Here is a 27,634-nt window from a genome sequence, read left to right on the forward strand (position 1 = left end):
AGAAAAGCTGAGCAACAACAAAGCTAGTGGAGGTGACAGTATTCCAGCTGAGCTATTCAAAATCTTAAAAGACGATGCAGTAAAAGTGCTACATTCAATTTGCCAGCAAATTTGGAAAACTCAACAGTGGCCACAAGATTGGAAAAGATCAATTTATATTCCAATTCCAAAGAAAGGCAGTGCCAAAGAATGTTCAAACTATCGCACCATTGCACTTATTTCACATGCTAGTAAAGTTATGCTTAAAATCCTGCAAGCTAGACTCCAGCAGTATGTGGATCGAGAACTACCAGAAGTACAGGCAGGATTTCAAAGAGGCAGAGGAACTAGAGATCAAACTGCCAACATATGCTGATCATGGAGAAAGCTAGGGAGTTCTAGAAAAACATCTATTTCTGCTTCATTGACTATGCTAAAGCCTTTGATTGTGTGGATCATAACAAACTGTGGCAAGTTCTTAAAGAGATGGGAGTACCAGACCATCTCATTTGTCTCTTGAGAAACCTATATGCGGGTCAAGAAGCAATAGTGAGAACTGGACATGGAACCACTGATTGGTTCAAAATTGATAAAGGAGTCCAGCAAGGCTGTATACTATCGCCCTGCCTATTTAACTTATATGCAGAGCACATCATGAGAAAGGCAGGGCTAGATGAATGAAAAGTTGGAATTAAGATTGCCGGAAGAAATATCAACAACCTAAGATATGCAGATGATACCACTCTAATGGCAGAAAGTGAAGAAGAACTAAAGAGCCTCTTGTTGTGGGTGAAGAAGAGTGCAAAAGTTGGCTTGAAACTTAACATTAAGAAAACCAAGATCATGGCATCTGGCCCTCTCAATTCCTGGCAAATAGATGGGGAAGAAATGGAGGTAGTGACAGATTTTATTTTCCTGGGCTCCAAGATCACTGCAGATGGGGACTGTAGCCAAGAAATTAAAATACACTTGCTCCTGGGGAGGAAAGCCATGGCAAATCTAGACAGTACACTAAAAAGCAGAGACATCACCCTGTCAACAAAAGTGTGTATAGTCAAGGCTATGGTCTTCCCAGTTGCAATGTATGGCAGTGAAAGTTGGACCATAAGAAAGGCTAAGCGCCAAAGAATTGAGGCCTTTGAACTATGGTGCTGGAGAAGACTCCTGCGAGTCCCTTGGACTGCAAGGCGATCAAACCGGTCAGTCCTAGAGATCAACCCTGACTGCTCTTTAGAAGGTCAGATCCTGAAGTTGAAACTCAAATACTTTGGCCACCTAATTGAAGGAAGGACTCACTGGAGAAGAGCCTAATGCTGGGAAAGGTTGAGGGCAGGAGAAGAAGGGGACGACAGAGAGTGAGGTGGCTGGATGGAGTCACTGAAGCAGTAGGCGTGAGCCTATATGGACTCCAGAAGATGGTAGAGGACAGGAAGGCCTGGAGGAAAGTTGTCCATGAGTTTGCGATGGGTCGGACACAACTTCGCAGCTAACAACAACAACAACAACAACACTGTTCAAAACTAGCATACCCTGTGTTTACTGCAGGAGTTTCTGAACTTTTCCTGACAGTAATAACCATCTAAAAGAATCTGTAAATGTTTCTTATTGAGAGCATATTGTATGGATGCATATATAATTTTTAAGGCACTTGGTAACCTACTTTCCTTATCATTGATGGTCTACAGATGTGTAACCTGCAGGATTTTCATCCAATAATCTTAGTGGTTCTGGAATTCAAAGAATTAAGTGCTACATATGGAGGACATTCAAGTTGAGAAGGCTGCCCTTTTTTAGAAAATAGATTAAAAATGCTTTCAATAAATATTAATAATTTGGCCTTAATTTCTAAGCAGAAATTTTGCTACTGCTTTTTTTCCGTTTGATATTTTTACGTCAGATAGCTTATTTATTTTGTTCAGAAGAATTGTGTCTTGCTGACTATAATATATTATCTGTGCTATAATAGTTTTCTACAAAACAAAGTGATATCTTATTTTTATGAAGAAAGTCAAGTGTTATCTATAGTAGGGCAGTGCTAGTTTCTGATTACAGTTCATTGATTGCAATTAATTAATTTGATTGTCTCATTATCCCTAACAGTGTATTTTGTATCATATAAAACTGAATAGACAAAATTAGTCTGTTGTTACCAACTTCTTTTTATTTTATACAAGTGTATGCCTTTGTGTTATTTTTTTCACACTTATCGGTAGTAGCCATGTTGCTTTTAATTTTCATAGCAATACCACTGTAATTGGAATCTCTTGGATTCAGCAAATAAGAAGTCAGTTTGTTGTTCAAGAAATAGAGACATGGGGGACTGGGTAGGTTGTATGAAAAACAAGAGGGATTAAAGCAATGTGGGATGAATGTAATCAAAAGAATATTCTCTCACAGAACAAGGATGAGAAGAAAGTAGCTGCAGAGGAAATCAGAAATGCACCTAAAGAAAAACTGCATGTCTGTTGCAGACACATCAGCTTAAACCTGAAGGGAAGCAGAGGAGAGAAAGACTGTCCTGCTTTGATTCTCTTTGGTATAAGACAGGGGTCTCCAAACTTTACATCTTTAAGACTTGTGGACTTTAACTCCCAGAATTCTTCAACCAACTAGCCACAGTCTTAAAGTTGCTAAGTTTGCAGAGGCTGGGTATAAGAAAAACTTAGGCTTTCAACATTCAATATACTGTACAACAACAGGGTTCAATAGGCTTTGTGGAGTTTGTTTTCTGTCCAGGCTTATCTCAAAAGGCTGATAAGAGATAAACTAAGAGTTAAGTCTACTGTATGAAATACCAATGTAAGCCTATTAAATGTCTATAATGATTGCTATCATGAGTTTCTATGAAAAGAAAATATTACTTGTTGCATCCTTCATTTTGTTCTTTGATAATGACTACATTAGTTGGCCTGTCTGAGATATACTTATGTTGTTGTGGTCTGTGCTGTGTGATTTTCTTTAAAAAAATGCAATGGGGAAGATATGAATGAAGGCTTTTGACCTCTTCCCTTCTCAATTGGCATACACAGGAAATCCACTTTGCACTGCAAACTGCAAAACAATAATTTGTACAAGGTAAATAACAATCGTCTAAAAGGAATAATGGAGATCATTTTTACTTACAGGTGGCTAAATACATGCTTGAGTTCAAAATGTTTCCCCAGATAGGAACAAATACGCATTCCAAATCTCCTTCATATAGTTTCGTGAAAACAAAATAAAAACTGTGAAGTGCTTTTAGTAAAGCAAGCTTCAAGTAACTTGTAGCATTTTGAAACTGTGCCACATGGATATTATACCAAAGTACTGAGCTTCCTTTTTTTGGGGGGGGGGAACCTTTAATTTTTGCTTATAGCTATTTTGAAATGTCATTGGCATATCCTGATGAAGCCAGTTGGAAGTTTGAGAGTGTTTCAAGTAGCTTCATAAAATGGCTGTTATGGAGATCTGATCTATCATAAAACGGGGGGGGGAGGGAGACAATTAGGCTTAAAACATCATTAGCAAACAGGAAAGCTGGTAAGACTAAAGGAGAATTGACTTTCCAATTAAAGTAGTTATAGTGAAAGTTGATTTCCAGTCCTTCATTAGGCACAAGAGCTGGCTAGGTAAACTTGGTCCAGGTTTTTCTCTTAAGCCCAAACCACCTCACAGAATTACTAATGTGGAAAAAACAGGATGCAGAGTCATTAGATACAGTATGTATGCTGCCTTGACATCACCAACAGTGAGATGATAGATAGATAGATAGATAGATAGATAGATAGATAGATAGATGATAGATAGATAGATAGATAGATAGATAGATAGATAGATAGATAGATAGATAGATAGATAGATAGATAGATAGATAGATAGAATACAGAAAGATCTGAGCCCTCAAAGAAGTTCAGGATCTGAGACCCCAAGAAACTAATTTAGTGGTGAGTGAAAGGATGGCAAGGTTTAGAAAGGCTTTTTCTACTTATTGTAAATGCAAATAATCTCTGGTTTCATTTAAAATCCTTTTTCTTTTTTTCTTTTCATGTTTCCAATGGAGACAGAAAGAACTGCCTACTTAGGGAGAAAGGTTAGCAATGTGCCAGTGTATTTCTTACACAACTAGACAAGGGGTAGAACTAATGGCAGAAGATGCAGAGCTGAACTGAGGACAAGTGAAAACTGTAGAGAAGTTGATGTTAGGCTGTAGTGGCCTGATGCTAGGGCTGCCCATCCCAGCACTGAAACTGCTATATAAACCAAGTTATAGGTTGAAATGGACTGATTTTTCAAGCCATCCCATTTTAAGAATGGCTGATTAGTGATATGCAGGTGCAGGCCTTCTTCAAAAACCTCACGAGTTGCTCACTCCCACTTATATGACTCATCCAGAAAACTGCTAATTTAATGAAAGGGAGAAAGAACTATACTGCTAAATCATCACATTTAGGAAACTGAAATTTATGTACATTAGCGGTGATTAAACTTATGTTTCCCCCCACAAATATTTCCTATTTATTTAGCAATGTTAGAGATACAGTGATTAATCATTTGCAACACCTGCTGTGCCTATTTTGAGATGTCATGATTCAAGAATATCATCTCCAGAGGCTTCAACCATTTTATTTCTCGCTGTGCTATGACTAGAATGCAAACTTTTATCTATCTGTGTCTATAGGATATACACAGTGGTGGGATTCAAATATGTGAACAACCAGTTCTCTGTGTGGATGCCACTTCCGGAAATCCATTCTGGGCCTGGGCCACAAAAAATTAGCTACCGGTTCTGCCAAACTGGTGCGAACTGGCTGAATCCTGCCACTGGATATACAGTATATAAAACTTGTATTTCTTCCTCTATCACCACCATTGTGTACTGTAATGTAATGTTGAAAAAAAAATTACTACAAAGTAAACAAAGACTCTAACTGGTAAAAGTCGGCAGAAATTCTAGGACTCTCAGCTTGATATGGATTGTGTTATTTGCTTGGTTTGAACCTGGCACAGTTCACTATGGATAGATGAGAATCTTTATCATATACTGGAATGAAGCCATAAAAAAGCACAAATTTGCCATCTGTCAGAGTAAGAATGGAAATTCACTCTTATATCCCCAACAGTTCAAATATGTGGCCTCTTCTTCCTGTCAGGCTTCAGTAGCCTCTTTGCTGTATGTTTCATAACCTTGAAACTGCCTATTTATACAATTAACTCATTTGTCCTAAGAACGGTTGCCTATTTACTTGACTCTCACAAAGATCCCTCTAGACCAGCTTGACTCTGGTTACATCCTAGGCAACTCAATACATTTTTAAGCATTTCCATTGTTTTTTTTCCAGGATGCTTTGGACCTTGGATCTAGAATACAACCCTGGCAGACTATATCAAAGATGTCCATTGGTTTTAAAAAAGTAAAGTTGATGGAGCAATGACATGACTGAAGCTTCATCTCTTTGTAATGAAACAGAAAGAAACAGGGCTTCAGTTATGTAATTGTACCCATCATTTTAACAGTCCCTTCTCTTGTGGGTATTATTTATAAGGTTTTCTTTGGTTTTGTTTAGCTAACCAGAGTTGTTAAATTACTGCAATAAGTACAGTGAAATTGAGATTTGTAAATTGATCTGTCAAACATTTTTCTCAATATCTTGGACAAACTGAAATATATTTTCTAATTAATACTTCTAGTGATCTGGAATTCCCTTGTCATATTTTGAGATGGTTTATGATTTCAGTTGGTAATCTTAGATTTCACGCAGTATATTTTCTTACTTTTCTCTTTCAGCATGTCAGTACTGATGGTTCTCATAGACAAGAATCAGTAAGAAAAAAGGATATAAGCAGTATATGTACCATTGTCATCATGTGACTGTAGACACTTCACATTAATCAGTTTAGTTCATATTTGTAACCAAGAAGCACCTTAAGCTGTAAAAGCATATAATATATTAAAAAAATCCCATTCAATAGTAAAAAATACAAAAATTAAAATAAGCAAGTTTCATTTGATTGGGTTGTGCTCTACCTGTGAATATTCCACAACCAATTGATTCAACTTGCAGAATTCCACAACATTTTAGAGTGATCTAGCAAGTGTGTATTATAGTTTTCATGCATGTTTTTAAGTTGTAGAGGTAAACCTCCTCCCAGAATGTCAGTCCCATGTACATGTAATTTTAATACCTTTAAATATCTGGAATATGTTGTACTATTTTGAATTTGAATCAAAAGAAACAGAAAGATAGAATCTAAGAAAGTGATTGAGTAGTAGAACTTTGAGGAGATATTTCCATAATTTTCATGTGAAAGTAACTTCAATAGTCCTATTTTTTAAGTTACAATAGAGAAAAATCAGCCGAGCCATACCGAGTACTATCAGTAGAATTTATTGGCAGCCCCAAACTTTATCATGTGTTAGACAATATACAATAGGCTATCAACTACACTGTCTAATAGACAATAAAATACAAGTCTGCAGAGACTTTCTAAAGGTTCAAATAATCCCTGTGTTGACTGTACTGGATCAGAATAAATGGGATCAAGTTTATTGTCTTGGAAAATACTCGATATTCACTTTTATATACTAGAAATAACATAAGTCATGCAGAATAATCACTAATGATAATTTATGTAGTGAAGGTATCTAACTTTTGTTAAATTTTGTCATGTCTCTGATAGGAGCTCAAATTCTGTTTATTTTGCAGGAGGAACAATAGTTCAGTTGTTGAATTTTGCTAATTTTCAAAATTGATTTTGATCAATGTGGCTTTGTATCCCTATGCCCATTTCTATTCCTATAAATGTTGTTTTAAAATAATATTTATTCCTAGCTATGCTGTATGTGTAATCACATTTCATCCACCTTTCTTAAATGCATATAATTTAAATTTACTTCAAAAGTATTAAATTTAACATTATTAATAAAGATTTTTAACTTAATTCATATAATTAACCTATTATTTAAAAATACTTCCATGCAAATTAATAACTACAAGTCAACAACTGGGTGATAACAATATATCCTAAACAGCTTTCAACATTTTGTGTGTATAACTGCATTTAAAGTGGTTGTTTTTTTTTCTAGAAGGAGCACTTTTTTATATCCGTGCTAAGTTCTTCAGAGACCTTCCTATTAACTTCCCTGCAGGGTAGTTCATGCTCATGAAATATGCAGATAAGGAAATTGAGAACAAACTTGATTAATTTTGCAAATCCTAGTTATTGCACTCAAGACATATATTGTATTTGTTAGTCTCTCAGGATACTTTCATTTATCTATACTCTGAACAGAAAGTTAGAATATAAATATACCGTAAACTGAAATAATTGTCATTACCATCAAATTTATTAGCAGTATTTCCACTTGAATGTTAGGATTCACATACATTTGGACTGCAGTTAGAACACTGTTTCAAATCACTAATTTAAATAAAGCACCCGGCTGTTGTTTTTCCCCATCACATTAAAAATATGATGATACCTGCTTAAAGAAATATTGATTGATGAAGCATAAAAAAATGAAGAAGGTATTGGAAGGGAAGGGAAGGGAAGGGAAGGGAAGGGAAGGGAAGGGAAGGGAAAAAGAAAAGAAAGAAATTTTATATTTCTGGCCTTCAGTTAACAAGCACAATTATAAGAAGAGCTACTAAACATTTAGCAATGGAGTTCAACAGGAGAAAGGAACAAGAAACACAGTGGAATGACTAGACAACTATCTCTGTTCTGAGGAATCTTCTAAATATTGGCTGATTACAAGGGATTACAAGGGATGTGTCTTGAAAATTGCTGATTACCTTTTGTGGGTGATTAAGTGACTCTTTCTCCTGAGCAGGCAGAGACTGCCAGAGACACAACAGAAGGAATATAAAGCAGCTAGTTTCCTTCCACCAAATTCTCTGAGTGATGGAAAATAGAGACCTTATAGGACTTTGGCAGATTAGTTTAAGGGAATCCCTAACACCTCTCTTCCTGGATAGTGGGTACTGACAGAACCAAGAGGAAAAAGGACATCTACCATTGATGCCTCAGAAACAGAAAATGAACAGCATGATCAAAGTCATTACCGGAACATTTGTGGAATGTTGGTATTCCTTCCAGAAAACAATCTTGTACATAGCATACCAGCAAGTACATGCATGTCAACAGTGCTTTGGGGGGGAGAGGATTAGAGGATTAAATGCCATCCCCTTCAGCTGATAAGGGAGTTGAACATTTATTACCTCAAACAAGCCAATACAAAATCAGCTGACAGAGGAAGCAGTTCTTTGTAAGTGAGATAATATAATGTGCAAACCTAATGGTGAGAATGACAATCAGAAAAAAAACATAGTCAGCATTGCTGAAACCTGAGGTGCAGAGAGAACATACATATACTCAGTTTTCAGAGAAAAGGAAGCATAGCTGACCAGGACACAGGAGGATAAATTCTGGACACATTCTGCCATACATCCTCTCCCCACCCCATCTTTCCCCAAGCTGAGTAGAAATATTAGCATAAAGTGTACAGCTTTGACAGTGTTCCCTTAATATTCACCCAGAGTGGGCCTGTGCAGTGCTGCCGTGTGTATAGCTCTACCACACGATGCTGTAAGGTAATAACTGATGGTTTCGCAGAATGAATTTTTATTTCCATCCAACATCATCAACTATTGGAAAAGTTGCCACCGCTCCTCTAACAGATCACATGTTGTGACATTCCTTGTACTTCCTGGATGCTCTGTCCAGTCAATTTTTCACCCTTTTTTTGGTACCTTTTGATGGATTTGTGCAGCCCAGATGCAGCCATAAGATAAGCATTGTTGAAGATCCGGCAAGAAAGTAGGTTTGGTGTGTGTGTTTGTGTGTGTGTGTGTTTGTTTGTTTGTGTGTGTGTGTGTGTGTGTGTGAAAGAATTTTTCTTCCAAGGAAAACCACTCAGTAGGTGGATAAGTGAGTGTTTCCTTTGAAATGTGAATAAAACAGCTCCTTTACAGTTATTTCATAATTGCATAACAGGTACAGACACAGCAACCAGATAACAGAGACCAGTCCCAAAGGAGATGTGCCAATCCAATTTTAGATGTCCACGCTTCTGTGTAATGTTTGAATGAGTGGCATGCAGATAGAATTAAACATGCAGATAATATCCAGATAATATATGGAGAAGGGAAGTTAAATTTAATATCTGAGCATTGTATACATGGGGGTGACCAAGATGAGAATAAGCAATCTTTATTAACTGGGAAGGAGTGCCTGAGGTATTTTAATATGCAGGGGAGACCTCCATAGTCAACAGAATGTAGTCCTTAGAAAAGTGCATCCCTTAAAAAAAAGGCCTGCCCTCATAGTCCATTTTTCAAGGCACAAATGGAGAGAGGCTAAGAAATGAAACCTCCACAGTAAACCTTCAACTACCAAATCTTTTCTAAGTAATTTTGTGGGCAGTAAACCTGAAGGAGACATAGCAAGGGAAAAACTGAAACCCTTGCTACATGAGGATTTAGGCAATACTCTCCATCTGTAATCTATTAAATAGTTCAGTCAATTGATTAGTTAAATATAGAAGCATTCATAGCAAGTAAATTATATTATGGAAATTAGCTAAGTTGGTTTTACTGATATGTGGAGGTGTGATAGCTCAGCTCTTAAAGACACTGAGCTTATCATCTGGGAAGCTGACAGCCCAGGTTTGAGACCCAAGCACTGCATGTTGGGATGAGCTCCCATTCCTGCCAACTTAGCAGTTCGAAAGCATGCAAAGGCGACTAGAAAAATAGGTACCACTTCACTGAGAAAGTAACAGTGTTCCGTGCCCCTTGGCATATAGTCATGGTGGCCACATGACTACAAAAAGTATCTTTGGACAATGCTGGCTCCCTCAGCTAAGAAACAAAGCACTGTCCCTCTAGAGTTAGACACAACTGAATAGGGAAAACCTTTACTTTTACTGAGATACGAAGCTTGATATGAACTATCTGATACTGAATACACATAGATATATGTTATTCTATTCTGTTTTTACCAACTCTGTATTATTGAAGGTACCAGATTGTATTGCTTGGTTTCTTGTTGTCTACAAGATTGTGTGCTTAGGGGGGAAAAAGTAGTAAATAAATAGAAAGGTCCATTATTCATTGTTTCATTCTGAATTTTCATTTTATGCTTCTGGAGTAGTTACACAGGCATACTGTATTGTTTGACATTGCATTAATCCCATTTATTCCATTTGAAGCCAGTGTACTCTACTGTTTTTTTACCCTTCCTTGTCTTTTATATTCTGATATTACTGAAGGCCCATTAACCTAGATTTTTTTTTTTAAAAAAAAGACACAGCTTATTAAAAACGTATTCAAATATTAAGAGTGTTCAGCCAAAGCATTCTCTTGCCATATAAAGACTTTGGCAGTACAGTATGTTTAAATGGCTTTTCATTGCATGCAAGTATAAGTCTCAAGAGCACAGGCAATTTGGAATTTAAAACTGGAAACTTGTTGCAGTGATAATTGCACTTAAAGAAAATGGATGAAGAGGATATGTTTTGGTACTTGGATTATTCACACTTCCTAGCTGCATAATTATAAAACTATTGCATATCAAAGAAGATTTTTGCTAAACATTCTGAAAGACTTGGGCAAATTGATTTACTTGCTAAGATGTTAGCACTAATTTAATGTGTATTCTTATATAGATGAAAGTACATGTAAATCATACTCATAATCATGTCAGTATAAGACTTACTTCAAATTAAATATTTGCATTCATATAGATTTTTTAAAAATATTCCCATCAGTATGCAATGGAAAAGTAAACAGTTTACCCATTTAATAATTTTAAGGCAATTGGACAACTTAAACTGAAGAAAACTGATGGTAAAATACATAATTGATTCTAGTCAAAAAGTGGCTAATGCTAAGAAAATGAGCTGGGAACAGTGTCAAGGACAATGCTAAACACAGAATCTACAACCTGAAAGCTTAAATACTGGTCTGATAAATGCTAGTCAGCATTTGAGTAATTATGAATGCTAACTAGCATCCATTATCAATGACCAACACCTCTATTTGCCTCTGAAGACCTCATGTATCCATCTGCACTCTTACATCTTTCCCAAAGTCAAGACTTGAAAGGTTTGGTACCAGATAGCTCAGTTAATAACTCCATTGTCATTACCTTCCAATTATGATAAAAGCCAATAATTTGGATATTATTTCTAATATTTGTAAATTGTTTTTGCATCTACATGTAATGACGTTAGGTTCTTTGGATAGTTCGTGTACTGGTAAGAAGGTTCAGCTGCTTAAAATCAGATGGTAGATAGACAGACAGACAGATCTGTCTATATCTCCTATTATGTTTTCTGGGCAGCTTCCATAAATCTGGAATATACAATATAAATATTAATAGCACTTAGACTTATATACCACTCCATAGTGAATGGTTTAAAATATCAGCATATTGCCTCTAACAATCTGGGTTCTCTTTTTCCAACTTCAGAAGGATGGAAGGCTGAGTCAACCTTGAGCAGCTCAGGATCGAACTCCTTGCAGTGGTCAGAATTAGCTTGTGATACTGCATTCAAACCACTGTGCTACCACAGCTCCTCCTGCATTATAAAATAATATAAATAAAGAAATGAAATATCTTTAATAAATGGCATATAAATTATTAAACCAATATTATAAGGCATACATTATTCATGAGCTCAATAGAAATAAGATCACATTACATTTATATTGGTCCCAGAGGAAAGACATAAATATGCAAGATATTTATATACCGCAGTAACAGATTGGCCTGCTACTGTCTTAGGAATTGGGATGACTGTGGTGAGAATGCAAGCTAAGAAAATAAAGGAGAACAAATGGGAATGTGGTCTGAATTTTATTTGACTGAATAACAAAGGACAAAATGCACTTGGGCCCTGATTGCTTCTTCCTATAATCCTTCATATAATATCTTGGTATGGTTGTCCACAATAACTGATCTTCCTCTTAAATTTTTGAGATATCTGGATCTCTTCATCTGAACATTAGTTAAGAGATTATGGAAGCTTAGAAAAGAAGATGCACATAGCACTCACACATCTGGTAGACACAGCTTCTTGTAATCCAAGATTATTTTGGTGTCCTGGATTTGGACACCCATGACCGTATACATTACAATAATTTGTAGTATGTCCAAAGTCAGTAATTTGTTTGATCCCACCATCCACCTGATCTGTTTTCTTTCACTGCTAGTTCTTTAACCCTGCCAAGCTCCACTTGTATTACATGCTCAAAATAAGTTTGGATCATTCTTTATTTGATCCAAGATTGATTGGTTGTTCTTCAGCTTAGTAGCAAGCCACAGACCCATAATTTATTTATTTTTCCTTCTCAAATTTGTATTGTCAGGGTTTCATAATTGCTTATGACTCTTTTCACAACACATTCAAGTCACGTAGTTAAACAGATTGGCAGAAAGTAAAAATTACACACACAAATATATAACAGAATGCTTTATTATTGGTGTCCTATTTGGCCTTCACAAAGCAAAAATCTAGGAATTAAATGAAATATAAGTATCAAACATTTTGTTTTTGTTTTAATGTTTCTATATTACTGTTTCATGATAGTTTTACTATACATCACCGAAAGTCATTGTCTAGCGAACATTATTAGCCAAAAGATTTCAACTAAAAGATGATATACTATAATAAACTCAATATGCTAAACAATACATTTAGTTTTCTTAATATTTAGTTTCTTAATATTTGGTAGAAGAAAATTTAACTGTCTTTAACAATATTTCCTTTCGTCTGTATTCATTTCTTTTTATATTTTGATTGCTTACACACTTGCTTGATATTTGACACAGGATGAATGCAAGTGATTGAAATTATTTCTTTACTTTCCCTTGTGGATTTATTTTCATATTCTGTTCACATTAGAATGGTAAAAAGAGAGCAAGGAGCTTTTAATGTGCTTAGTTGACTCTCCACTCTTATTATGTTTGATCAGTAAAGAGCAGCACTGGAAATAAAAATGGGAGAGAAGCTGTATGCAAGGTTTTAAATGCCCCAGGGAACAAGTTTATAGCTTTTTAAGAAGAAAATTGTCATTCTTACTTTGATAAAATTCTGCTAGAAATGGTTTCCTTTCATTATTACTTTTTCAAGCATAGGTTGGTAAATTTAGTCTTAATAACTACTTTGCCCTTTGCATTGATGCATAGGTTTGCCACCCAGTTTCATCTTAAACAGGAGTGCTAAAAATAAATCTATTTGATTCTGACTGTCCTATGGTTTTATTGGCTCTTCTCTTCCAGGACCTTGGGCCACTAGAAACAATAGCATTGACAGTGGGGAAACAGAGGTCGGACGGAGGGTCACACAAGAAGTGCCACAAGGAGTATTCTGGCGAGCACAAATTCACATTGCGCAGCCACAGTTCCTGAAATTCAATATCTCTTTAGGGAAGGATGCACTTTTTGCTGTCTATATAAGAAGAGGACTTCCACCATCCCATGTACAGGTATTGTACTAAGATGCTTAATAGAACAAAAGAAGATGATGATGATGAAAAAGAATGGCAATTGTTTTGTAACTACTGTATCTTTTTATCTGAGGATTTGGGTTACTTCTTCTATGTTTAGCAAAGATTCTATGAATTTCCATGCCTCCATGACATTGAGGGCCATTTCTAGGACTGACAACATCCTCATGCAATAATATCACAATCATTTCTTTCTCTATTAGCTTTTCCCCACTTGGTCTCCTTCAGATCTTCTGGAAAAATTGGGTAGGACAATATGGCCTAGAATTCCCAAGCTGTCTGGTAACTGGTGTCCCACAACAACTTTTAGGTGCTGATTTGGGGAAGGTTCTTAGAGATCTAACTGGAAAGTGAATAGGAGGGGGGGAAACAGTGATGAACCAATAGAGAGCAGCTTTTCATAATATCTACTTCTGATTTAAAGGACTTTTGTGAAATATGTGAGGCATTATCTACAACCTTTGCTTTTCCATATGTACATTTGTAATCATATTCCTACAGATACAAGTTTAAATATGGAAAGAAAATGACCAGACTATCACCCAATTCTATCCTATTAGCCTAGTTAAAATGCAAAGAGTGCATAACATAAATTCTACCTGGGATTTGATTTTATTCCTGCATGTGGTATTCAAATCCATAAATCGTTGCTTCCGTTTATTCCTAAGTACAGTCTTGCACTGCAGGAGTCCACAGTCCTGGCTTTCCCCAAACAAAACAACCTTTCTTTTATCCTGGCTTCAGTTAATAATATTCACCTATTTCAATATGTCCAAAAATTATGCACTAGCTTTCTGAGCAGCTATAAACCTTGACAACAGGATAACGGTACTTGGCAGCATCTATTGATTACTTAATGTGCTGTTAGGAACAGTCTGTTCTATCCCAGAATAAAAGCAGCATTAAATGCTTTTCTATATGTCTTGCAAGATTTATATACATAATCTGGAGTCGACATTAGGTAGTGTCCTAAATCTGAAAATGAAAATGTCATGTTCCCACAATTTAAAATTTTGATTTGGCAAAGGAGTATAAGGCTTCACTTGACAGTTCATAACTGATTAATGCTGATAAGCCAAAGCAAGTTACAATCCTTTGAGGGAACAAGTCAATAATCAAAAAAATAAGTACATGATTAACCTGAGAATATGAAGATACAGTCCCTGTCTGAAAACCCCAATGAGTTTGAAGCTTCTACGTAACTCTTTAGCAAATATTCCAAATGTCTAGTAGTCAGTCAGATTGATGGAGCTGGGGGCCTGTTTAGGAACAGTTCTGTGGATAGGGAATGAAGCATCAAAGGGATAGCAGCCCTTCAGAAATGTTACCTTGAATGACATATTAAAAGCACAAAAAAAAGTTTGATAGCTTTGTGAGCTCTTGTAATAAAATTCCTAACACGCTTCAGTAAATTACTCTTAAGCTTGTTGCATTTTTTATCTGTTGAACTGAAAATTTGTTGAATGTTTAGGAGCCTGAGGACTCTACCTGTATTATACATTCATGTCCAATCAAAGACAAATATGTTCATCAACAAAATAGTCCAAATGAAAAGAGTAGAAAATATGATAATAATTAATACAAAAAACTATTAGTAGTGCCTAGTCAACTTAATATCCTTAATCTGCCTTTCCTATGTAATGTTACACTCAAGGAGATGGAACTAGAATACATCTTTGTCAAAGCAAGCTACTCTTTCTATTATCCTAATTATGAGTAAAGGCTAATGGGAAAAAGCATGGAGCAAAAGTGTTCATTTGCTTTATAAACATATTGAGATTTTAGTATATCAGTTTAGCCCTAAATTATACTGAGTTTCATTGACCTTATCACTGCAGTCTCTTATCATATGGTAGAGTTTTAACTTCCATAATACAAAACAAGTATTAAAGTAAACTTATTTAGGTTGTTATGTGTCAGTTGACTGGTGGATGGGCACTTCAGTATATAACCTTCAGATCAGATATTTATTAATAAAATTATGGACTTATTTAAAATTACTTGGCAGAAACTCATGTTGTTTACAGAAATGAGCTCCCTTGAAAGTGTACTATGTTTCTATTGTAAACTTAGATGCATGAAGTAAACAGAACTTACATATTGTTATTTTGATTTAACTAGTCCCCTCCAATATACCTTGTAGCGCCAAAAATATTGGATTACACATTGTAGTCCTACTTCTCATGGAAAAAGTAGTACAACATATATGTAAGATACATGATTGGAGATAGGTGGACTAAACTCTATTAACAGCAGAGCAAATTTATAAAGTTAAAACTGTACGTTTGTCATTAGAGAGAAGAAATAAAGACAATTTTCCTATAAATTTTTGCATAATAGAAGAATGAAGATTATTGTCAAAACAGAAAACAGAATATGCTCAAAGGTTATAAATGCCTTTACTAAACAAAAACAAGAATTATAACTTCTTTAGAGACATGACATACCTTCAAAGAAGGCAACAAAAAAACAAAATAAAATTTGTATCTTGTCTGTCATTTCATTTTAAAAGTTTAAAAGTTGACATGGGACTCACAATACCTTAAAGTAAAATATATTTCACTGCATCTTCAAAAGTTTGAGATGCCTCTTAGTAATATGAGTTTTCTTAAAATGCTATATATCGTGTTCCACATATTTATAAGTTAGTGTTTGACACCAATTCCACAAACACCAAAGAAATTAAATAGCAGTACAGCCTATTAAGTGTGGCATGAAGGAAACATAAACATGGAAAATGCAATCTCAATAACTTCTAGATGAATTATTCATTCCTTAATAGAATCATGGAGCATACAGCTTCAGCTCAAGAATGTGAAAATTCTAGGTTTGATTGTACTTGCTTCTATTATAAGAGCAGCTGTTCATGAAGGGTTCTAGACACATGACAGTGATATAAATAGTCATAGGAGTAGTTACTGATTACTCTCTCCCTCCTCTTTCCCCTCTTATCCTATTCTCCCCAGCACCAATGAAGCAAGATACATTTTTAGGAACAAGTCAAAGGTGTAAAATAAAGGGAAAGGGGTTTTTTAATGTCTCATTGGTTTTAACATTTTATAATCAAGTAAAATCAAGTGAGAAATTTAACTAGGTTCATTTATGTCCTCTGGAAAAGATGATAACTTACCTTACCTAACCCCCCCCCTTCATGAGCATTACTACAAGCTAGATGAAAGGAAGTCTAAATGACACAAAAACTCTTAAGGCTTAATGTAACTCAGTAACCACATTGTATATGTGTATGTGATGTTGATATACTGAAAACTTCCATCAATTTATAAAGAACTTTGAATTTGGAGTAAACTTGGAATTTTGTTGGGTTGGAAAAAAAATACCACTTAAAATCTTAAAGAGTACAGAAAAAGTCCTTGAACTCATTCTTTATCATTTATGTTATTCTTTATGTTTCAACAGAAAAACGGATCAATAGGATTCTATGTGGACAATGTGTGATTCTTAAACACAAAATCATTTTTATTTAATATATGTGTGCTTTGATTTTTTTTCTTTTGTCTAATATCATTTGGTTGGGATTGTGAGAGACCTCACAATGTGATGTGCAGGTTAAGGTCTTAGCTTAGGAATAAGGAAAGCCATTGCATTCCATGCTGGTTGGGTGATTTGGAAAGATACATTCCATCTGCTCTAGATACATCAGAAAAACATATACAATATATACTTACCCGCCTTGGACCAACATTATAGATTTTAGTCAAGAGGCCTTCATTATGCAATGGATTAATTTGGATAGATAGATAGATGATATATAGATAGATAGATAGATAGATAGATAGATAGATAGATAGATTGATAGATATTTTTTAAAAAACTCCTTCCAAAATAATGGAAGTGAGACTTCATCAAATCAATTTCTATCTCTAATTTCTTCATCTTGTAGCTTCATATATATATATATTTTTTTACAAGAAAGCTTATCTTTTTGTTTCTAGCATGTGATTTTTGACTACAGATACACTTTTATTATAGAGTTGTAGGAAATTGGATAAAGAGGAAATAAAGTCACCCTCCCCAAGTCAGATTTGAAAGAAACATTCTTTTTGAATTTAAGATGTAAGAACTGATTAGCAATATATTCAAAGATTTATTATTCATGTCGATGGAACATACAGCTTGTTTCTGATTTCAGAGATGAAGTTACAGTCTTTCGCTGTGTGGTCCACATCTCTCACTTTTACCCATTTATGCCTGGCTTTAGGGGGAAAGTGACATTTTAACCAAGAACATTTTGTAAAAACAGTTCATTATAAAATGCATTTTATCAAACGTTCAATAGAGACATGTAAAGTAATGAGCCAGCCTGACAGGTAGTGAAGCGGAATCAGACCTTGAATTCTGTCTGTAGCTGGTTTACAGTAACAATAAAGACAATAAAGACAAAGCACCTTTTCACTGAATTCACCTCAAGGAATAAAAATTCAGCTGATCCCTACTTTTTGATGTTGTTATTTTCCTTCCCTATAATAAATAAGGCAACATATTTCCACTTAGCATTAGATACATCACAAGAATATTTTTTTAATGTTCAGTATAAACTGGTCCATTCGATAGTATAATATTTGAGGAAGAAATACAAAAGAAGCAAATAAAGTTGAAAGAGAGTTTGAAGTTTACTTACAGGGCGTCTAGTTTTCATGTAAGGTTCGTATGTAGAGTCATAGGCTTTAAAAAAAAATGAAGGTCATGCATTGTAACTGCCATTGAGGATTAATCATTCCAGGTTAGCCTATCCAATGATAGGAATGTTTGAGCCTAGCAATAAAGTAAAGCAGTTTATATGCTAAACTGCTTACCAAATATATAAAGGTAAAGTTTTCCTTTTCAGTCATGTCTGACTCTAGAGCAGACATGTCAAACACAAGGCCCGGGGGCCGGATCCGGCCCGCAAAGTGGTTTCATGCGGCCCCCAAAGCCATCCTGGAAACAGTGAGGGAACGGCCCCTGCTGCCTTGGCCCTGGCCTAGAGACCCTCCTTCTGCCAGAGACCCTCAGATCTGTCCCACTCCTGCCCAGGCCCCTATAGGCACCCTCGATGCGAACGATGTAGAGCTGGCCACGCCCACCCAGTAGGCCATACGCACTCTAGCCACGCCCACCCAGTAGGCCATGCCCACCCTGACCACACCCACCCGGCCCCCCGAGGGCAACCACAATGCTGATGTGGCCCTCAATGAAATTGAGTTTGACACCCCTGCTCTAGAGCATGGTGCTCATGTCTATTTTTTGGCCAAGGGAACCAGTGTTTTTTTAAAAAAGTTTTACAATACATTTTATCTTTAACAATCCCTCCACCCCTCCCTCCACCCAACCCTTCCTAACCCTCCCTATCCCTCCCCCCACCCCTTCCTCCCTCTCCCCTCCCCGACTTCCCAGAGCTAAATACAAGGTATAAAGGTAAAAACAATCATAAACAACCATATGTTAACAACAATAAACTATTAAGTCTATCGCACTCTAGCTCATATAAAATGACTACAAGCAATACTAATATCACATCAAAACTTATACAAATGGAACCAGTGTTGTCCAAAGACTATTCCCATGGTCATGTGGCCAGCTATATGCCAAGGGTTACTTTCCCACTGAAGTGGTACCTATTAATCTACTTGTATTTGCATGCTTTCAAACTACCAGATGATGGACAGGAACTGGGGCAAGTAACAGGAGCTAACCCTGTTGCGCAGAGCTCGGATCCCAAACCTGGGCTCTCCAGCTGACAAGCTTAGTGTCTTTAACTACTGAGCCCTTGCACTCCTACCCAAATATGTAACAGCATATAAATCTTGTTTTCCTTTTGTAACTTTTGTCTAAGGCAAACTATGAAGAATTTCTCTACTAACTAAGTCAGGAAGAAACATGTTCCTTTTTGAAAATGCTCTGGATATTTTCTATTTGTAATCATTTTGTAGTGTTCTTTTTCGTCCTTCTGTTTGTTTGTTTTTTTTCCATACCAGAAAAATTGACTACAGAAAGATAAAACTACTCTTGAACGGATGACACCCTGTATTGTTCAGGGTCGATTCAGAAAGGGTTAGTAGACTTATAGCCACTCAGAAGGAAAGCAAGTATCCAACTTGTTATAAACTCTGCCTTTATCAAATATAAAGCATTAAAAAAACAAAGTTTGACAAATAAACTAAAAGTAAAGCCCAGTACATTTATTACCACAAATGAGTAGAGAAACAGTTAACTCTGTAAATTCATATTTATTTTGGTATATATATTTCTTAATGTATACCTCTTTCCCAATTTTTTTTCTATGGGAATTTTTCACTAATATATTTACATTAGTTTTCTTTCTGGTTTTTTTTTGAGCTGAAACTTGCATTGCAATATTCAGAAAAATACACAAATCTCAAGGATTCACACGGTGGCTCAGTGGGTTAAGAAGCTGAGCTTGTCGATCAGAAGGTCGGCAGTTTATATTTATTTATTTATTTATTTTATTACATTTATATACCGCCCTTTCCCGAAGGACTCAGGGAGGTTTACAAGGTAATTAAAAACCAAGATACAAAAGTTAAAAATAAGTTTAAAAGAAATTATATTTGTCCCTGTATAAATAAAACCCCAGTTAAAATTAATCCTCAGCCTGGGCCAGAGAGCTCTTCATGCCCCGGCGGAAGGAACGGAGGTCGGGGGCAGTCCTCAGCTCCACTGGCAGCTGGTTCCAAAGGGCAGGCGCCCCCACTGAGAAGGCCCTATCCCTGGGTGTTACCCGCCGGCAATCTCTTACCGGTGGCACCCTGAGAAGACCCTCCCTTTGGGAGCGCACTGGACAAAGGGAACTTGATGCCGGCAGCAGGTGTTCCCTCAGATATATATAAACTCTGAACCCCTGACACCTAATAGAAAACCTCTGAATTTTGAGATTCATCACTTGTAAAATGGGATGAGATCACATCTGCAGGGCCCCATACAGTTCTGTGTCCAATCTAAAGCCATTTATCACTGTATTTCCACTATATTGTGGAGAAAAACATCCTCCACATCTCCATCTCTTTCAGCGTCTGAGATTTAATGGTTAAGCAGCCATTGCAAAATGTCTTTTTCTTTCATCTTTACTCTTAAGCTTTGGCATTCATTGTGGTACCACAGTTATATAAAAATGTCTGAGAACCGGATCATATTAATAAGAGTAATAAGATTATTTGAAAAGGAACAATAATTTTTCAAAAAGAACTGATACCCCTCTTTCATGTTGCCACTGCATTTAATGCAGATATAAGATGCATGGATTTTTATTACCAGTTCTTAATACTGAGCATGATCAATAGCCTCCATTATCTCATTTTAGTTGTTCCCCGCATTCACTGGTTTGGAATCATTTGAGATTGGGAGATTGTTTATCCTCTATTTAAGCCAACCTCTTCACTGTCCATGTTATCTATCCATCCAGTTGCCTACTGCCTTTTGGGAATAATATGAAGGAAATAAAAGCTGTGGATTAGACATCTCAGCATGAAAAGGATAAAAATGCACAGGGCATTCTGTCGGCAATTCTCTTGTTCCTGGGGTTCTACGCACATATGAATTAAGCAGTCTTTTTCAATAAGTCAGCTCTTATGAGTTGTCTTTTTAGCAGTGGTATAGCTGAAAGTGCAGTGCAGTGAAAGCTTCCTGCATCTTCTTGGACACAGTTACTGCCATGGGGTAAGACCTGGTCCCTGTAGCTTCAGCCAGTTCAGATCATTTTAGCACCTCTGCATGTTCCTCCTTCGATCTGGCCAACTGCTGAGCCTGCCTGCTATCTAAGGGAGAAAATCAGTATCTTATGCAGAAGACCAGGAGAGTCTATTAACACTGTCCAAGCAGAGCAGCATGCTGTCAGTGAAAAATGTCAAGTTTTATTCTTACATTGTTCCATGTTGACCCTCAGTACACAAACCTCCTAAAGAGCAAAAAAAAAAAACAAACTCTTAAGAGGCAGGGGAGGGGGAATCCTCCAAATATGTTATCCCAATCAAGAAATATTGCAGAAGTATATGTCTGTGTCTTTAACCCTTTCCCTTCCTCCTGACAAATATATTTAAATAACATCTGTGGTTGTATTAAAGCCTTGCTACAATGAGAAAGTTTGTGTGCTTTTTATGAATAGCGTATACTTATGAATGCATTCATTGTATGTCAAGTAGTAAACTCTATCAAGTAGTAAACTCTATTGCAAAACTTAATTCACACAGAAGAAGTAAACAGATGTGATGTGGGCATGTTCCATTTTCAGTGCAGTGGGGAAAGGGCATATGGTGCTATATTGAGCTATATCTACTTCCGATAAAAATGCCTTGCTACCTAGACTGGAACACATTTTTCTTGCTACCAGGTTTTTGTCACTGAACACACTGAATGAATATACAGTCATCTGCATTTAAAATTGTTTTTCGATTAATGGGATAGATAACTTGGGGAAATAATTACTGGCCAGATGGCAGAAAAACCTGTCATTTTTAAGTGTGAATGTACATATGCAAATCTTTCATTTGGACTGAATTGGCTGGAATGCTGGGAAAGGTTTTTTTTTCCCCATAAGAATCCTGCTTGACTTGATCTTCATTCTTAACACAATTGCCTATTTAAGCACATTATACTACGTAATTGTATAAATCTGTATGGAAACCTTAGATTTAGACTTAAAACTAAACACTATATATTTAATCATCATGTATAGTTAAAAAATTATATGAAACCAAATGTTGCAAAAATAAGACATCTTTGCTCTTCAGAAAGCAGGCTGTGCTTCATTGATGCAATAACCCGCTGTTGCATCAGATTTGTTTTAGGCAAATATGTCTACCTGCTTGTCTCCATTGGTAGAAGGATATAGTTCCTTTGCTCTCTTTTGATTGAGGGAACTGGATATATCTAGTCCTAATGAAGAGAAGAACTAGGGGTGATATGATGGCAGCCTTCCAATATTTGAGGGGCTACCTCAAAGAAGAGGAGGTTGACTTACTTTCCAAAAGCACCTCAGAGCAGAACAAGAAATAATGGATGGAAGCTTATCAAAGAGAAATCCAACCTAGAATTAAAGAGAAATTTCCTGACAGTGAGAACAATTAATCAATGGAAGAGCTTCCCTCCAGAAGTTGTGGGTGCTCGATCACCAGAGGTTTTAAGAAGAGATTGGACAGCCATTTGTCTGGAATGATATAGGGTCTCTTGCTTGAGCAAGGCGTTGGACTAGAAGACCTTCAAGTTTCCTTCCAAAACTGTTATTCTGTATTCTGTACAACTAGTGTAAGACCTCTGGGCAATATGAGTAGGAGAGCGAGAGGGACCAAGTTACTGGATTTAAACTCTGTGAAGATTTAGTCCTTCAGTAATGCCACCTGCCAACAAATAAAAAGTCTTAAGCTTCATATTTTTTTCACTGCAAATAAGCATTGTAATACATTTTTAATACTTTATGCAATATAAGTATAACAAGTGTATTTTTTTTCTTTTCTCCCATAGTATGATTTTATGGAACGTTTAGATGGGAAAGAGAAATGGAGTGTCGTGGAATCTCCTCGTGAGCGCCGAAGTATCCAGACGCTGGTTCAGAATGAAGCCGTATTTGTTCAGTATTTGGATGTGGGGCTGTGGCACCTTGCTTTTTACAATGATGGCAAAGATAAAGAAGTGGTTTCTTTCAGTACTGTCATATTGGGTACGCCCTGGCAATGCACTCTTGGCTCTAAAAAATTGAATAAATTATGTGTGCTACCATTCAAACCTATCTTATTCAACCTTGGTGGGTCTTCTTTTCAAACAGATATAGCAATTTTATCAACCTCTAGCTGGACGTCAGCTCTGATAAGCTCAGGGGAATATTGTGTTATATTAATTATGTTCTGCCTTAGCCTTTAAATTCTTTAATACTGGCAATATCTATAAGGGACATTTTATAGCATTAACCAGTTTCATTTCAATCTTTTATAGCATTGGGCAACTTGGTCTAGTGGTTAAGGCACCAGACTAGAAACTGGGAGATAGTCTTTATGTCTAAATCCCACCTTAGACGTAAAAGCTGGCTGAATTTGGCCAATCATTTTATCTCAGCCCAACCAACCTCACAGTTTTGTTGTGGGGAAAATAAGAGGAAGAAAGAACATTAGGTATTATTTAGTATTAGTATTATTTATAAAAAAATAATGAAAGGCAGGACAAAAACAAAAAATAATAAAAAGCAATAATAAAATAAAACATACACGTTGCTAGCAATTCACGGTTTCGTGTTTTGAAATACTGCATTAGTGTAAACCAGCTTGACTTAGAATAATCAAGAGATAGGATAGTATAAGAAATGTATACCCATGTAAATCTTACATCTTGAAATATATACAATCCAGCCCTTGTCTCAATACTTTCATATATTCAGGGAATCAGCAATTTGCTAGAAATGCAAAATTTTAAAATTGCAACATTTCCTTCCATGGACCTATATTAGAAAGTGTTGCCAGGAACAGAGTCACAGTTTATGAGAAAGTCCAAAGTAATAGGTATAATAGTTAGGTAGACTTCTTGATGGCGCAATGATAGTAATTGCCTGAAAAGGGAAGAAAAATACAGTATTTTATTCAGTTCAGAGGTTATTTGACACATATCCATTACCTTCATCATCAAGCCACATATATAAAAAACTGAAATACTGAGCAATATGAAATAAAAGAACAAATGTTAAAACATATTATTCTTCGGCTAAACACATATAAAATACAGTACTGTTCTATATCTGAGTGAAGTATAAAATCTTTATAATTTGATAAATTAATTAAGTTAAAAGTTTTTTCCTGCCATTATTTTTTTATTATCAATTTAAAAACAATGATAATTATCGAGTCACTCTGAGCAATAACTGTGGTATTCTTTTCCTTCTACTTCACCTTCTACACATTGTGTGTTTACAGAGACATACAGATATGCATTCCTAAAATATATAATTTTCAGTATAAATGTTTCATTTTTTTTATAATTATTGTTGCTCCCTCAACAATAATGGTCTCAAGTCTATAACACCAAATTGGCAGGAGAAAAAGGCACAAAAATTATTTTCAGTACAACAGTCACTGGAATTCTTAAAGAATGGCTTGATTAGCTTTTTCTTTACTAAGTGTACTCATGAGACCTTTTGTGTCCTTTGAAGTCTAATTGTGTCATTTGTTGCCTGTTTGTTTGAAAGAAGCCTGACAATCTCTGGGGTGTGGGCCACAGAAAGCTGTCTGAGAAATATTAAACCACAAAAGTTATTTTTGAATAGTGAGAGATTTCAAAGATGCCAGTATTCCATCAGAGCTTGGTTGCCTTGGAAAGAAATCACTGGACCTTTCCATTAAGTCTGAGACATATGGTTTGATGCACCAGCTATGCATAAGAGAAAGCAGTAGCACTCCAGCAGATTTCTGTTCCTTTTCAGACTTTAAGGGAGACATTCACTGTAGCTCTCTGGCTTTTCTCAGCATATTGATTTTCTTTGCTGCACATATATTGGTGAAGATGCACAGACAAAATAAAGCAAAAGTATTAATAACACAGACTGATGCTGCAGTATGGTGACTGCTTCCACTCCAGAGATTATGGAAAATATGATTAAAAGCTGCCATTTTAGCACGTTTCGTTCATACAGAATTATTGTCCGGCTATAATAATTACTACATGGAAAAGCCACATACAATATAAAAAGAAATCACACCATATATAGGAGAGTCCCTTCTGAGTCATAATACACAATTGCAGTCGCTTACCAAAATACAATGGCTCATTCTAATCATTAGTACAAGAGACCCCTCACCGTGAATGTGCGATTTGGACTCATTATATAACAGAGGGGACCTCTCTGCCTCTACATTTCCTGAGATGGAAAATGGGGCTGCTAAATGCCTTCAAGTGCAGTAAATTCTTTCTTTCTTTTTTTCCACAGAGAGGAAACAGCTACTCAACCCAAAAAAGAAAAAGAAAAACAGACAAAGTCTTTAGTAATATTTAGAAAATGTAGTGTTCAGAAGCTTAAGATTTTCTTCTTTGTTCAGGCAATTTCTAATTATTGTGAAGTGAATTTCAGATGTTGAAATTTCATTAAATGCATGAATATCAAAAGCAATGTTAACTGGAGAAATAACTGACAAATCAGTGATGTCTGTCTTTCAGATTCTGTACAGGACTGTCCACGCAATTGTCATGGGAATGGAGAATGTGTATCTGGAATCTGTCATTGTTTTCCTGGCTACCACGGGGCAGACTGTGCAAAAGGTAGTGATTAGCTTGCTTTTCAAATGCTACTTATTCTGTAGTTTATTCTAAATCATAGGGGAAAATTTTTTTCATAGCAATTATGTATTTTTTTCAAACAACTGACACAACCACAGTTTCCCATAATTAATTTTATTTTTTTTTATTCCAAATCTATCTGGATCCTCTAAACACTTTTTGCTGTTTATTTCAAAAATATTCTTCCAAGCCCTTAACACTGTATTTAAAACTTCTCTCTTTAAGAAGAAGGGTCACTTGGTGGATGCAACAAAAACTTGCAGCTCCAAAGGGTCTTGATATTTACAAAGCAGTAAAAAGTAATGCAAAATTGATTAAGGAATGAGCTTGGTCAGGTTTTTGGCCCATAAAAGGCTGTGTTACAACTGTATCCCTCATCTCCCAGCCGCTCAACCCATAAGCCACCTGCAAAATCTTAATTCTTGTAGTTTGCTGATAAGGAGCAGCTGTCCAAAGTGCTCATGGAGTTTCTGGAGTGATTTCTCTAGCCAGGATCCAAGATCCAGCCACTATTTTCCACTTTAAGTACCATCCTTTTTTCATCAAGGACATTGCCATGGCACTCACCAGAAATCTTTCTTTGTTGCATGTTGACTTTGCCCTTTCTAACTCAAGCAAACACAAAGCAAGGTAAAAATGTTAGCCATCATTTCTTCTGTCCCATCATCCTCATTTAATTGAATACACTATAATAACATCAAAGCAAGTTCTACTATACTGCTTTCCAGGTAGTACTCAACTTAAAACCATTTGTTCAGTGACCAAAATTATGTCAGTTTTAAATAAACAATTTGTGCTAGACCCTTGCAGCAGCTCCATGTTCACCTGATCCAAATCTAGGCACTTGGCAATCATTTGCACTTATGACTGCAGGGGTGGTGCAGCTCCCTCCCCCATCTATTTCCCCCTATCTATATCCTTTGAGCTCCCTGCACTTCATAGTTCCTGACACACCTAGCTGATCTTCACTGTCTTTTTCCTCCTGCTACTGATGAAACATGTCTGGCATGGTCCTCCATGAGGCAGCTGCTGGCCATAGAAGGCTTTCTTCCCAAGGTCACACACTGTGGTTTTCTTTCAAGACTTGGAGAAGAAAGTCTCACATGATTTCTTCATGAAAGGCCAGGGCAGGAATGTTATATCACCAGAGGAAGAAAAAAGACAGTGAAGGTCAGATTGCACAACAAAGTGCCGGACAACAGGGGCGTCACGGTGCAGGGTGGCAAGTGAAACTGTGATTGGGACCTGGGGTGTGGGTGGCTGCAGCTTTGCACTGAACTGCTGGACCTGGCTGGGCTTCATGTTACAAAGGACTTCTTCAAAGGACTTCCCAAGAAGGCCTTTGAAGTTTTAAGCCCAGTTCTTCACAGAAATCCTTCACAGTGCAAAACTAAAAAAACTTTGTGCCATGCATTAGGGCTTCCTGGGAAATCCTTCATGGTGCAAAGGCCATCCCTTTGCAGATGCCCTCACAAAAACCCTTTGCACCATGGAAAAAGCCCCTTTTTCCTATGCTGTTGGGGTTCCTTGGGAAGCCTTGTGCAACAAAAAAAAATTGCCTCTGCATTGTGCTGCTGGGCCAGGGTGGGGCAGGGCTTCTTGTTGCAAAAGGCTTTCTAGTCTAGGAAAGCCCATCATGGCCCAGCAGCACAGTGTAAAGGAGATGCTTGTTGCATCAGAGCCCAGAGCTGAGGCAAGCTTAGAAACCATTTTGTGCCATGCTACTGAGTGAGGCTCAGGGGATTCTATGAGAAAAACAGACAAAGACAAAAGAATCTAACTGAAGAATCACATCATTCCATTTCACCAGTGCAACTCACCTCTAAACTGTGACTTATTAAGAACAACTGTACAGTACAGAAGCCTTATCTCCACTATGTTCTGGAAATTTACATTTC

The 27,634-nt window shown here is 36.5% G+C and overlaps 1 protein-coding gene across 5 annotated transcripts in view; it reads left to right on the top strand.

Moving 5' to 3' along the window:
• TENM2 (teneurin transmembrane protein 2) overlaps window positions 1-27,634 on the top strand; it is a gene marked incomplete at its 5' end in the record, with an annotated part of 970,964 nt that overhangs the window by 742,525 nt on the left and 200,805 nt on the right. For all 5 annotated transcript variants that reach the window (XM_081316730.1, XM_081316731.1, XM_081316732.1 and 2 more), the window contains 3 exons: window positions 13,243-13,448; window positions 22,944-23,139; window positions 25,617-25,718. In XM_081316730.1, the coding sequence (XP_081172856.1) occupies window positions 13,243-13,448; window positions 22,944-23,139; window positions 25,617-25,718 (504 nt within the window). The remainder of the gene's footprint in view (window positions 1-13,242; window positions 13,449-22,943; window positions 23,140-25,616; window positions 25,719-27,634) is intronic.

The sequence above is a fragment of the Vipera berus genome, assembly GCF_964194415.1.
Source record: "Vipera berus genome assembly, chromosome: 2".
NCBI classification, from domain to species: Eukaryota; Metazoa; Chordata; class Lepidosauria; order Squamata; family Viperidae; genus Vipera; species Vipera berus.